Raw genomic sequence first — 15,137 nt, forward strand, 5'->3', positions numbered from 1 at the left:
TTTTTTCCTAGTTCCTGCCAGCTTTCTGCTAATATCTCAAGAAGTATTTTCCTGAATACAGACTTAAAGCATTTTCACTGTGACTTCTTCACTCCTGACAGAGGTATCTGAAGTACCAGTGGGTTTTTTTGTTATTAGTTAGACAGCTTCATACTCACGGATCACTTTCCTAGAAGTCAGTAATTTCCATCCACCTACAACTTCTCTTCTTGCCTCCTGTCTTCCTTCTCCCTCCTCTCCCTCTTTCTCTCCTTTTCTATTCTCTGTGACTCATGCTTTCCTTTCCTTAAAGATGGATTACAGCCATCTCCCAGCCGACTTCTCCCAGGCTCTAGGTCCTTGAACATAGGCTCAGGTTTCTATTCAGAGGATTCTGGGTACTCTTGAATCAAGTTAAGTCATCAGTTTTATGTTGGCCACTTTTCTCAGGCTTCAGTTTTCCAAACCCAGCTACCATGTCTGTTTTAACATTTAAAATTTTACTTTAGATGCTTACATAGCTTGATTCCAAAATATCTGTCTGATGCCTTGTGTATTTCTTAAAATTTTTCTTCAATAAAAGCAAATTCTTTCCATTGGCTTGAAAGGAAGGCCTGTTTTTCCCCTACAGGTTTTGCATTCCTTAAAAGTACATGTTGATATTTCTTCCCAAATGGAGAGTAGGGAGGATTCTTAAGGAACCGAAGCACGTCTTTATTCAGTGGATTTTTGAGCATATTTTTGAGTGGAGAAAAAAAAAAAAAGAACCATGACTCCCTGCCTGGATAAATGATTATTTCATATGTTCTTTGTTTGTAATGTTTAAAATAGTTCTTTTAATCACTTTTCAGAGTGTAAGTAAATGCATAAATTATATCAGAGTGGCTCTGTGTCATTTGTTCAGCACATGACTCAACAAATATTTGTGCAGTGTCACAAGGGCCAAAGAGAAGTGCTGAGGATGTGCTGATTAGACGAGTCAGCTCACAGAGGGGTTCTGAATAAAAATTAGGCAGTTAGAACGTGGTGCCTGGTAAGAACCTCCACGAGGGGCAAGTGCTCCAGACTGGAGAGCTTAGGAAGCTTTCTGGACTAGCACCGTCAGCCTGAAGCCAGCTCTTACTCCCTCATGAGATCACTTGCTACATTTTCAGGAATGTTTGCAAGCCTTGGCTAAGTATAGCAATTATTAAAAATTAAATTGTTAAAACTTAGAGTTGTATAGATTACATTAAAAACAAAAATAATACGTATTCATTGATTCCTTTTGAATTTCTTTTTTATTTCTAATAGTACATGTTTTCAGAAGATGATGGTTACTTTCATCTTGATGAGTTGGTACCTATACATAATACTTCTTAATTCTTTTTTATTTCCCTTTTATTGTTATCTTGAGATTATTCATGTCAACTGCCTCTGTAATATGGGTTATTATGTCATGGTGTGCTACTTTGTTTAGTGCCATCATGTTGGTGATTTGAAATCAGCCATAGTGGGGATGTTTGCACCATAGAATTTGGCAAAGACTACAAACTAGTATGTTTCCTGCTCCAAGGTTGCTTTTATTTCCCTTTGTAAGTTCCCTGAGGCAAAGATTTCAAGAGTCAAATCAGATCACCTCTCCCTGAGTAGAGCACAGTGCTAAGAGCAGGAGATAAGCACATGTATTTGTGAGACCCCCTGTGATGCCTCTTGCCGTTTCTCTAAACGCAATATCCACTGCCCCTGAGATGCATGCGCCCAGGGAAGTGCTCTGTGAGGCAGCAAGAAGTTGAAAGAAAACTTTCAGGGACAAGACAAGTACCTTCTGTTTTTCCTAAGAACTCATAGAGTGTTAAAAAAGAAATTGAATTTCAATCATTATTCTCGAATAGACTACGTTAAATATAATCTTCTCATCTTTTCCCCTAAAGTGAAAGAAAATCTTAAGATAAATCTCCAAAGGTTAGAGATAATCAGAAGTTTTCCTTTATCATTGAAAGGAGAAAAATTTTAATCTCTTTTACATAGAAGGAAAGTTAAAACTAGCTTTCTTTGGATTCATTTCCTATGAGTGTGTTACATATAATCATTTTTTCTCTGACTTTTCACTTTACATTATAAAGAAAAGTACCTTTTCCCTGTCCCTTCCATATATCTGAAAGATGTAGCCTTGTTATGTACAGGAATAGAACAGAGCCTGACTTTCTGCACAGTGTTAAAGAAATCAAGGGTAGAAAATATTTTCAGGTCATTATTTCTTGGTAGAATGTTATATGTGATAACTGATAGGTAGAATGCAAAACTTGAATATAAAAAGGCCAGAGAAGAAACTTCAACTCCAGAATCATTGAAAGTGTTCATTTCTTTTGAAAACAAAACTGAAGAAGTGGAACCAGACCACAAAGCTTTATAAATAATAACAGCTTTATAAGCGCCATTTGCTTTGTTCTCAGTGGTTAGGCAGAAGGGACAGACTACAGTTGGGTTATTGACATAGTTGCCCGTGACTCAGTTCTTCCCTGCAGCCCTACTAGATATTTATTAAATATTGTATCCGATATTATCCAGAACCATGATCTGGCCCTGAAAATAACATCATACATGCACAAAATTAAATGCAGTAATATGGATATCGGATGTGATTTTCAGATTTTTGATACTAAAACAAATCCACAGACTCTCTTGGACTAGACAAGACCATAGAAGCATCGCTGTTTAGCGTCCGAGTAACACAGATGTTTCCAATAATAACAGTTAAGATGCTTAACATTTTTGAGTGGCTTGATTTGATACATTCCAATGTAAGTATTTAATACATTATATAACAGCACTACTATGCTCAACCCTATAAACTGACATTAAGTCTTTATTTTAAATGTGAGTTAGTTGAGTTTAAATAGACAAATAATTTGCTCTGAAATTTAGAACTGGTGTCAACTGAAGCTCAGGTCAATCTGACATCAAAATCTGATCCTGAAGCTGCTATGATAGCCTAAAGAATTCAAGACTAAGTTCAAGTACATTTTAAGATATTTACTGTTCTTTATCATTGAAGTCTCTGGCATTATATTTTGATGCTCTGAATTCGACTCAGCAGAATGTATTGTATTTTCCATGTGTAAAACTAGACGTTAAAAAGGCTCTTTACAGAATGCAAGAATGAATACAACTTTTGTCCTCAAATTACTTATAATCTTGGGCAGGTTGAAGTGTGAACAAAAATAACCATAACACAAGCAATAGAATTCTCAGTGATATAGGAAGGAATATAGGGGCCCAAAGAGTAAAAAAGCTTGTTGGAGTAAAAAGTACTTGCTTGAACTAAATTCTAAAGAATGTCTTCTTATCTGAAAGAAGACATTTTCTTCATATGAATTCTTGAGATATTATTCATACCTGGGTGCTTGACAAGAAAAAGTTCCAGGGAAAAAAAGATCTGAATGGTGGAAAAAGTAATCTGTATAATTAGGGAGATGCCCCGAAGGGGATACGGAGATAAACGAGTCCTCATTTCACAGGCGAGGAAACTAAGACACAGTAGCTAAAGACAGAAATTATTACATTCTCTTTTTTGCTCCCTTGGGTTTTTTTCTTTTTCATTTGAGCTATGGACCCAGGAAGAATTATCTGGAGGAAATTAAGTACCTGAAGGCTGTTCTCCTCTTCTGTAATGGGTTCTACCCTCGCCTGCAAGAAGTATTAATTGAATGGATGGTTTCAATTGGAATTTAATAAGTCTTCTTTCTTAATTTAGATTATATCTGACAACCAATCTTTTCCTGGATTAGGTTTGAAATTATCCCTAATATAGTTAAATGATATCTAGTGAGATCCGTTTCATCTTCTCTGATAAGATAGGGGATTATCAACATATCTGAAGTTCAGAGTCAGTGAGGTTTTTCCATCTCACTTGGATAATTACCAACTTGTAAACGTATTTTTATTTGGGTGGGAGGAAGTGGAACATTGAGGGTTTCCCCTGCCTTTGATGAAGACTGGGAAACAGTGAGTGTAGTTTGTGTGGCTGGGTCTGAGGAACTCACTACTTCCGTTTCTATCAACATACTGCTGGTAATGTGCTGCAGACAATAGTCTGCTGATGTATACATCTGGTCCCAGCGTGGCATGTTGGGAAATTTTTTTCCTTTGGATCAAACAGTTCTGGCCTGCAATCACAGGGCTGCTACCTTATGCTGACCACTTAATCTCTCTAAATTTAACATTCTTTACCTGTACCTAAGGGAAAAAGTGCATTACAGTAAGCATTTAAAATACCTAAATAAATATAGCTTCTAGAAAGACTGACAGGAAAGTAAAGACACCGTTGTGTCCTCCAGTAATTCCTTGTCCTTGGTACATGGTAGGATATTTGTTGAATATATATAGTCTTTCACTCGTGTTAATTATGATGACTGTCATCATTACAAGGTGATTAAAAGGGAACAAAGAAAAATTTAAGTATACTTCTGTCCCCTTTAAAAGTGTATAAATGGTACAAAGGGCAAACAAATCTAGAGTTTCTCAAAAGGGCCATAACGTTAATGACAAAATACATGTTAGACTTGCCTATGCCCCTTGGAAAGAGCCCGTGTGTTTTTGAGAAGGAAGTGTGTCACTACAATGGGTTCCCCAGGGACTATGTAGGAGTGGAAAATGGATTCTACAAAATCTTGCAAAATAGATCTGGGACAAGATTAAAGGATGAACATACATGGTGAGAAGAGAGCTTTTCATTAGTCTATAAATCCTCCTAAATCACAGTCTCCATTATTAGGTACGGAAAGATTAGTTCTCTTTTCTCTAGATACGATGACAGCATTTTGAAAAAGAGATTTCATATCTGAAATTGTGGTGTGTTCTTCTGTTGCATTCAGACACATAAAAAGAAAAAAGAATTTTATCCTTTTTTACTGTTATATCTCTTGAAAATTTGGAAAAAACAAATGATACTTGGATTTGAGAAATATTTATTACAATTTACCATATTGGGAAGAGCCAGTTGGTATAGCATTCTATAATTTTTAATATTCCAGTTTGTGAGTGATTTCAGGCATGTGACTGTTTACCAGACAGAAAGACAGCCTGAATCATCCTACTTTCCCCACCTCTGTTTCCTTTCCTTCTCTTGCAGGCTTTTGAACTTCCTCTTAACACTTGATCTATGCAGCAAATATTTACTGAACTCCACCAGTGTATGAGATGAACTGTATGGGCATCAGCTTCATCATGATGTGGCGATTAACAGGACGGGTTCTGGAACAGATGTTCTTCTACCATCCAACCTTCATAAATTACTCAACCTTTCTAGGTTCTGCTTTCTTTGTTCTCAAACCAAGGGGAAAGACCTAGCTCATCACAGCCCAGTTATAAACACTGTATAATATAAACCTCGCAGAGCACCTAGTACAGTCCTTAACTTAAGCACTAAGCAAATGTGAGTTGGTTGTTGTAAATATTGTTGCTTCTTTGAAGTGGTGCTGAGAAGGGCTTCTCTCATTAATGTCTTTAATAAAGTAAATGATATTCAAAGGACAAGGCAGTATTCTATCCTAAAAGCCATTTTAATGTGTCAGCTTTACAACCATCAGGATATCCTGCCCCTAGTTAAGAAATAACTCCTGATTTCACGTCTGTCCCACATGTAAGAAGTTGGTGTTCTCTAATGCCATAGGTACCTCAACCTGAAATCCAGAACGTCAGACTTAATGAGGTGTTTATCAACACTGACTGAGGATGATGCCTTTTACAAGAAGGCTACATCTAATGCTTGGCTACAGTGCACATTTTTAGATTCCACTTTGTGTGTGATTTCATGAATATTATTTCCATAGAAAAATGAAACCATATTTTTCTAAATTTAAGAGAAAATTCTATTCCTCACTATGCAGCTTAGACTCATAATGAATGATCCTCCTGTTTTCAGCCTCCCCAGAGATAGGATTATAGGCGTGCACCACCACGCCTGGGCTCTGTGGCCGGCTTAGCCCACCCTGGGTGCAAGACTGGCATAGCATGTGGTGCGGGGTATGGAACTGCGGATCCTGTGCTTACCTAAGCAGGCACTTAGTCCATTGAACTATCTCCCAGGGCCCCAGTGCTTATATTTTAGAAATATTTTGGCTGCTGGATGAAGAACAGATCTGAGGGAATTCAAGAGCAGGACCCAGGAGACCAACTGAGAGGAAAGTTTTTTTCAGGTTTCCTCAAAAGGAAAATGAAAGTTCTGCCTAAATATGTCCAAAAGGGAGGAAGAGCTTGTTCTTATTGCCTCTCATTGTCTGATATTTTATTCTGCCTATTTCTTTATGTTTTTCTCCCATCTGGTCAGTGTCTCTATCTCTTACTAGAAAGTACATTTGATGAGGGCAAGAGTTGTGTCATGTTCACATGGTTGCCTTAGGACCTAGAACCTTGTCTGCCACTTGGCTTCTCAGTGCATATGTGCTGAACAAGTGGATGCAGAGACTAAAACCAGAATGCTGGACTTTGAACACATATGCACACATGGATGGGAACAGGCCCTGACTTCTAGGAAGTGTGTGATGCTCTCAGATGGGAGGTGCTTTGTCTGTGTGTGTGTGTTTTGCGTCCTATTTCTAGAGCAATCTTGCACTTCTACAACCTCTTCCTCTAATTGCTTGAGCACTTCTGGGACATGTGACCTCTCAGAACAACATTAATTGGTTTCTAGGCAATAGATTGGAGGGGAATAGAGCCTTGCTGTTTTTTTTTTTTTTTTTTTTCCAGCAGGAATAAAAGAAAATGGCCTCTCATGGAGCCCCCAAATGTGCTATTTCCCCAACAGGTGATGGTAATTTAGAGCATCTTCCTTCTCACAGGGTATCCCAAGCTCATTAAAGCCCAGAAACAGGCCTATGAAACTCTCAGCTCATTCACTTCCCAGAGAGAAAGAAACAGAGGCGAGCCTCATTCTTACCCTACTTCCTATCAGCCTACCCCAGAAAGCTTAGATCTAGCTGCACTCACACTCGGTCAGGGAGCCCATAGCTCTTTCTACTCTGTAATTTCTCCCCTCTTCCTTGATTATATTTGAAATCTCCTTCACAAAGGATGTTAAAAATTGTAAGAAGCTAATCATGCAACACTTCACCTGACACGTTTTAGTGTGAAGGACTTTCAATTAAAATGCAATTGCTCAGTCACCTGGTTTAAAGGACTGACACAGGGTTGGTTAGTGCTGCCTGGGAGGGAGGCTGGTAGAGAGGACAGAAGGGCCCTGTGCAGCCATCCATGTGGCAGAGATGGAGCGATGGAGGAGGAGGAGGAGGCCAGAGAACTACTATGAAATTCTCAATTTTGCTCCAGGCGGGTCCTGTTTGTCTTCAACGGGGTGGAGGCAAATCAAAACGGTGCACCTGGTATTTGTGTTTTGCAGCTGCAAACCTAGGAGCCCTGTCTCATATGATTTATGAAAATGTGCTACTTTTTGCTTTTTAATGAGTGTTTGACTCCATACAAAGGAGCATTTGCCCCTGAAGATTCATTAATGAATGTTGTACTGTAGTCTCAGAAGAAAGTCAGATGGGATGTTGAATTATTTCCAATTGAATATACAGAACATGTACTTTGTCTACACAGCTGACGATATAATTAGAAGTTGCTAGAAAGAGCACAAAATGTAGGTGTGCAGGAATTTCAAACATTGAAAAAGAAAATTGCTAGCAAATGTGAGGGATTAGTCAGCATACTTGGGGCTGGAGGAAAGTTTTAGGCAGTCAATAATTTTGTCATGATTGAATAGTTCTGAAGTAAAAAATTGCTTCCCAGCTCCATGGCATTTTGTTAAATTTTTTGAAAAACAAAATAACAAATCTATAGCTCAACAGGAAAAGCTAACCGGCAGCATATTAGAATTTATAATCCCAGGCAACATATCTGGTTACTTCATTTTTAGGTTACTGCACCTGCATTACATACATACATTAGTAGATACATTATTAATGTGAATACCTTTGCAGACACCTGCATGCTGTTTTCCTGCATGTTCATAATGGCTTCAGAAATCTTGACATCTATGGGGTCCATGACCGACTCAATGTTGAAAGGCCCTTCCAGTCGCTCTGCCACCAAGAGCATTGCATCTGTTAAAATACAGGGACAGGATTCATTTGTGAACAGGGACCTCTAGGTTCTTAACCTCCATTTCCATGTTTCCCAAACAACTGGCTGAAACATAACTGTTCGCTCACATTTGAAAATTTCTTTCATGCAGTCCAAAACAAAATGGGCGACCAAATCAGAAAATTGTAGTTTACTTTGTTACTTTTGAAGATTTAAAATTATTTTGCACATATTGAACTGACCCTAGCTAAGAAAGTCAGTTCACATGCAGAGAGCTGAACTATTCCATATGAAGTAAAAGTAGGCTTTTTGTCAAGGATTAACTGCATTTCTACACTGGGATCTGGCCTCTCTGGCAATCCTAGGAAAACTAAAAACACTGGAAAAGAAATGTTGGCTTGTGAATTTGGATGGAGAAACAGCATGACCCAGTTGAAATGTACACACTCTCAAGAAGCATTTCCAAAAGAGAAGACCAGTCTACCTCGGTATGGCATGTTTAACTCTTCATTAGATATTCACTACATTATTACTTATATTGAATTGAATATTCCTGCAGAAGCACGAGTTTTCTGCAGCCAACTTGTGTGTGTGTGTGTGTGTGTGTGTGTGTGTGTGTGTGTGTGTGTTTGGTACAGGATCTCAATACAGTCAGACTCATAGTGATCCTTCTGTCTCAGCCTCCCCAGTGCTCGGATTACAGATGTGCACAACCACACCAAGAGCAGCCAGGGTTGGGGCTGGTGAGGCATGTAGTGCTGGGAATCAAACCCACGTCCCTGAGCTTGCCTAAGCAGAGGCTTAGTCCACTGAGCTGTCTTGCCGACCCCAAGAGCTACATACTAAAAATGCACTTTTGCTCTGTACTAACTAGCTAAATGGCTACAAGAAAGTGTCCGAGCCTCTGAGACAACTGGTTTGTGATGTCTATAAGAGGTGCTGTTGAAAAGGAGACTGTCAGTGTCCATGGCAAGGGCCAGCGCCCGTCCCAACACCAGTGAGCACCAGCCCATGTTCCATCCCTGGGTACCGGGGCAGAGTGTGGCGCCTCACTCTCCCCCTGTGGCTGAGAAATAGAACTTCCAGGGATCATAGAAAGGGGACCATGGGAGCATATCTATGTCTAGTATGACTGAATCATCGAATTAGTTAACATATAATTTAAAATAACGACTCGGGGCCAATATCTATCATATTAAACAATAGCCTCAACTCTTCACCTCTGCATACCCAGTAGATCTCAACCATTTCAATTGCTAAAGTTTTTGAAAGCCAAGTCTTAAAACACTTTCCTTTGCTTCCACAATAATATATGTTTATTATCCAATGCTTACAAAATATAGAAAAGAAAAACAAAGGAGAAAAATACACTCATGCTTCCACTTTCCAGAATAACACTATAAACAGCATGGTATAGGCCCTATGCTCATTTTTCTTTGATCATGAATATTTTAAGCAAGCAATGAAATATACTGAACATAGATCATATAATCTGCTTTCTAAATGTAATATATTATTAATGTAAGGCACTTGAAAGTTCGCTGTTTTATCGTGGTAGTAGGAGGAAACCAAATTTCATTTTTATTACGTATCCAACCGTGCTCAACCAAAGTCCAACATAAAAACATTTTCAGGCTTATGAGGTCATGAATTAGGCTGCCGAGAAACCGTCTAAAACAATCTTTAAGATGAAAGATACAGAACTGTCACTGAAGCAAAGACTCAAATTTTCAAAGAACCCTAAGCTGTACAAACACCTTTAGCTTCTATAGCCATCACCTAATGTTTTGGAGCAAACTGTGCTACCAAGTCCCTACTCTATTCCCCATGGAATGACAAAGAATTACTGTCTCCAAGGCAGAGCTAGGAGAAGCAGGGAGCTCTCCTAGCCCAACTCCATCTCCACAGTCTATTTCATGCTTTTCTTCTGGATGAAAGTGAGCACCCTCAATGTGGGGTGCATGCGTGGGTCTCATGGAGATGCCCCAACAATGTATTCTGTAATTTTTTCTTTGACAAAGCAGACTTACCTATGTATGTCATGACAACATCTTATAATAAAAGTAGTATTTCTCAGGTTCTTAATGATCTGATTACTTGGCAGTGTGGACAGAGGGTGAATATTGTTTGGCTCCAGTATTTGAACATTAGAGATTCTTTCTCTCTTTGTGTTTTGAAAGAGTAGTGGAATATTGCTTGAAACCTGGCCTGCTTTTTGGGGGTCTGTATATCTATCTTCTGTGTTTATCAAAAGTAATCCCTTTTTTCATAAACCCTTCCAGCATGGTTTTGATTATAGTTAATTGTGATGAACGAATAAGTTTTCTTATAAGGTATATTTTAAAAGAATCAAGAAATGTTTGTAGGGCCGGGGAGATGGCTCAGTAGAATAAGCACTTCCCCAGCAAGGGCCTGAATGCAATCCCCAGTTCCACCCCCAAAAAAAGTTTGTGAGCAGTAAGATAGCTCAGTGGACTAAAGAGCTCACTTAGGCAAGCACAGAGGCTGCGCTTTGATCCCAGCACTGCATACTGCACCATCCCCACCCCCAGGGTGGGTTGAGCCAGCCAGAGTCCTGGCCTAGCGGTGCACACCTGGAATCCCAGCGCTGGGGAGGCTTCAAGCAGGAAGATCACTATGAGTCTGAGCTGGGGAGTAAGAACCTGTAACAACCAAACACATTAAAAAAAAAGAAAACAAAAGAAAAAAACAAATCTTTGTACAGGAAAAGAAAAAAAAAAAAGAACACTCCAGAGGTATCCAACAAATGTAATTCAAAGAGCTTATGAGTATGGATACTTAATTTTGTGTTTTATGTATTTAGTTGTATATACTATTATTCACTGAGTTTTGGCCTATCACAGTATATGCATCCAACATGGATAGGTGGAGTTGGTACAGTTAATGCCATCAGTTATATTGAAAGTCTGAAATCAGGCAGGACCTGGGCTTGAAGAACAAGTGTTTGGACTGGATCATAAGGATTCAGCATAGAATCAGCACTTGAAGGTACAGGACTTCAGACATCTCTGGGAAGGTTCTCTTCCTGTATAAGACACTCTTTGGCGGACAGGTAAGGCAAGAAGCTTCTTGGTTGGGCTCAGGAAGTGGGGCAATCTCCTTGGTGATGTCAGTGTCCCTTTCATGCTTTTGCAAGACTGCAGCCCCAGCCTCACCGGTGACTGGGCAGTGAGCTCCTCTCCCAAAGCCCCCAGGGAGGTCTCAGGGTGACCCTTTCAGCTGTCAGTCAACAGTGGGTCTGTGGGAAAGGGCACCGGTGGGCTGCCCCAGCCCTGTAACCCAGAACTGAAAGACCGCCACACCCAAGGGCTGGTCCTTGCATTTCCACTCTTCATGTCAACTCATGTACTTTGCTATGCAAATTAACATGAACAATAACTCTCTGAGACATGTACCTATACACTTTCTTTTAATTTAGAGTACCAGTCAGAATATGTTAGATTAAGCTGCTTGTTTTATAATTTAGGTTATTCATAACGCTTTAAAAATCCACAACAGAAATAAAAATACTTAGCTAAATAAAATTAGACTTTATCATGAACTGGCACAAATAAAATAAAAAGCACAGAAATAAATTGAAATGCTGCGCCCCTTTTGCCTAGAAAAGCACAAATTATTCAAATTCCTGGCAAAGCTCAAATAAAATTGTTATCTGGACAAATAACACCTAGATGCCATCACAACAGCACCTAGATAAAATATTGGGGATCTACTTATTATAGTTGTGCATAGGTTTTCTTTTGTTTTGCCTACCAGGGAGTGAACTTTGGGTCTTGTGCACTAGTTCCACCAAGAAGCTACGGCCCCAGGCCCTTTTAGAATATTTTGGGACAGTGTGTTCCTAAGCTGCCCAGGCTAGCTTCAGACTTTGTGATCTCCCTGGTTCAGCCCGCCCCCCCCCCCAAAAAAAAAAGCTGAGGGTAGTTTAAAGTCGTGTGGCACTGCACTAGGCATAAGCATAGGTTCTTTGTGTCTGTTTTCATTTTTTATTTTATAAGACTAGGAGTAAGGGTGACAGATGTAGTGAATTTGGGGGACTTACATTTTTTTCTCAGTTGAATGTTGTAGAAAATAAGTTGCAGTAGTTGACAGAAGGCCAGCTAAACCTCACAAATAACTCCTATAGAGATGTCAACAAATAAAAAAAAAATAAATACATGCAGCAGGGTGCAGTTGGTGTGTTCCGATAATTTCCTCAATGATGAGGCTGAGGCAGGAGGATCTCCATGAGTTTGAGGCCAGCCTGGGCTACATAAGTCAGTTCAAGGCCAGCCTGCACTAAGTAGTGAGATCCTGTCTCAAAAACAAAACACACACACACACACACACACACACACACACACACACACACACTCCATGCAAGCCTATGCCATTATCCCTTTGCCTGGTTCTCATCACTCTAAACATGTGTAAGACAAAGGGAAAGTAGCTTTTGAGAAAACTCCTTAGGCATTTCGCAACTCCACTGGAGTCCCGCTGACAGAGGCTGCCTGTGGAGCCAAACTCAGACACAGCACAGGGCACGGAGGCCCAGTGGGGCCAGCGCAGCCCCTGTTCTGCCGCAGGCCCCACCTCTGGCGGGGGAGGATCATCCTGGTGAGCAGGCTCCCTACCCGCCTGCCCCACCAGCCCCTTACTCCACAGACTCCTAGTCCAGGGAACAACTTCCTTCCACCGTGCCTAAGGGAAGCAGCGCCACAGGACACTGCACCTCCCTGGCATCCCACGTGAAGGGGCTCATAATAGTTTTGTGGCCTCAAAGCAGCACTTAGTAAATTTCTCTGCAACCAGTTCTCTCACAACGGGGCTATGACTTTCTCCAGAGGCTGCCACTCTGAGCTGGCTTAATGACCTCTGAGCCGTTTATATTTTGAAATATTTGGGATGTGATTTTTAACTCTTGCTCCCGGAACTCATCTGTCCTGCTGATTAAATGAGAGCGGGCACTGCCCCCTGACCGTCGGCCAACCCCCTTCGGTGTCGCCCAGCTTTAGATTCTCTTTGAGACAAGACTGTTGCCTTGCTCAAGGGGCCGATGTCCTTTTCGTTTCTGAATGGAGAATAAAATGTAGGTGAAATCCTTGTCATCTCAGTAGGAGCTGTCGACACACATGGAGCAGCTGACGGTGCACCAGCACAGGGACTGCGCCCAGCAGCTTCCGGACGGGTCTGGCCCAGATGAGGAGCCAGACCGCAGGCCAGGTGACACCTCTGGACACCGCATGCTGCCGGCGGAAGCATGGAGCTGCTGGCTGGGAGACAGCTGTGGAGCCAGGTGCCCAGGTTTCCTTCTAGGTCCCTCCATGCAATGACTGGGCCACAAAGTCCAAGCCACTGTAAGTGCATCTCATGTTTGACCCCATGGAAAAGTGTGACTGTATCTTCCTGCCAGTGGTGGTGTGGGCAGTGAGGTGACATGGCACCGTGGGAAGCAGCAGCAGCACGATGCCTGGCACCTGCGTAGCTCTCAGCATCGTGCAGCTTTTGTGAGTGGGCATCTTTCAACAGCGCGAGTGCAAGAAGGACCAACTTGCAGGATGACTTGGTGGATGGATAGACAGCACTAACATGTAAGGAGTAAAGGCAACAGGGGTGCCTGCAGGATGTGAGGCTGGACCTGTTCTGTATGTTAAATTAATGTTCAGCTGATAGCTGCCCTTTGATGAATGAGTTCATTCCTGACAGATAAAACACGCCTTGTTTTCTTATGCTGTGCCCCTTTGCCTATTCAAGATGACTCTAGATTTAGGCACCCTTCCCATGGGGAGATGGGGTGCACCTTTGTGAATTCAGGAGGGCTGGGTGCCTACTGGGACTAATAGTATGTGGTAGAAGTGACACTGCTAGAGTCCAGAGCTAGTACTACAGAGACAGTGGCTTCTTCTTTCTGTCTCTTTAATAGTCTGCTCCTAAAGTTACCACGCTAGAAGGGCTACAGGCAGTCACTCCAGGTGACAGACTTCACAGGGCACAGGTTCCCAGGCAATCCATCAGAGACATGAGTAGCAGGTACATACGTGAAGCTACATTGGACCTTCTAGACAAGCCTATCTGCTAGCTGGGGGCCAGCTAGTGATCTCCATTAGCACCATACAGTGCAGAAGAATCAACTAGCTGAATTTTGCCTGGATTCCTGACTTGAAATCTTATGGTTATTATTTTAAGATATCAAATTTGAGAAATAGATAATGGGTACAGTTCCATGAAAAATATTTATAGAATACTTAAATAATTTCCCCTACTTATTTAATAAGACACAAATCTTCAACGCTGTAGTCAAGTAACGTTTAGCAGATTTACAACTTACAACTTACCCTCTTGTTTGCAAGCATGTTGATGATTAACAACAACAAAAAGACACCCTAAAGTGATATACAAAAAAAGTGCTCTTATTTTGCAGAGCATCAGGGTACAAGCTCAGGCCAGCTGGCCCCACTCAGCCAGGGACTGTTTGTAAATCTTGCCTGCGGTGTGTGGAGGAGAGAGATGTAGCACTGTTTTGGGGGAAGGAAGCAGTTATGGTCTCTATAAAGGAATCTCGGGGAATCAGAAAGCACCTCTGATTGCTGGAGACAATGGATTGAAAGCTGCCTTCCTGCCATAGATTGAGGAGATTTATACCCCTCCTAGGACTAGAGAAATGAGAGGGGGGGAGGGAGACCTGTATATGATTATACATACTGTATATCTTTGATTCATTTCTTAAACAGAGGAGACACAAAATAAGAAGCAGCTTTGCTGAAATCCATTGTCTTTATTATGGAAGAAAAAGATCTTCAAAGTGTTTTAGAGGAGACAAGAGGAGAGAGAGTCTATCTTTTTAAATGAGATGCTGCTAAGCTTTTCTTTTTTTAAATTAATTTTATTGAGAAAGAAATAGCAATAAGAAAGTTTCAAAATAGGCTAGTAGGATGGTCACAATAATTATTACACTGCATATGGTTGTCTTCATAGTAGTTATCCATATTACAAGATGCAGACATGATATCTTATCTAAACACTATCAGTACAAATCTTTCTTCCCATTGAACTAAGAGAAAGTAGCTGTATATCTATCCTAATATATATATATA

At 40.7% G+C, this 15,137-nt stretch overlaps 1 protein-coding gene and 1 pseudogene across 1 annotated transcript in view; one reads left to right on the top strand and one right to left on the bottom strand.

Moving 5' to 3' along the window:
- Window positions 1-15,137, bottom strand: part of Gpc6 (glypican 6) — a 1,221,089-nt gene that overhangs the window by 104,069 nt on the left and 1,101,883 nt on the right. Inside the window, exon 5 of the mRNA XM_004626257.2 lies at window positions 7,933-8,063. Within this exon, the coding sequence (XP_004626314.1) occupies window positions 7,933-8,063 (131 nt within the window). The remainder of the gene's footprint in view (window positions 1-7,932; window positions 8,064-15,137) is intronic.
- LOC105741467 overlaps window positions 13,176-15,137 on the top strand; it is a 236,009-nt pseudogene continuing 234,047 nt past the window's right edge.

The sequence above is a fragment of the Octodon degus genome, unplaced genomic scaffold, assembly GCF_000260255.1.
Source record: "Octodon degus isolate 3935 unplaced genomic scaffold, OctDeg1.0 scaffold00013, whole genome shotgun sequence".
Taxonomy (NCBI): Eukaryota; Metazoa; Chordata; class Mammalia; order Rodentia; family Octodontidae; genus Octodon; species Octodon degus.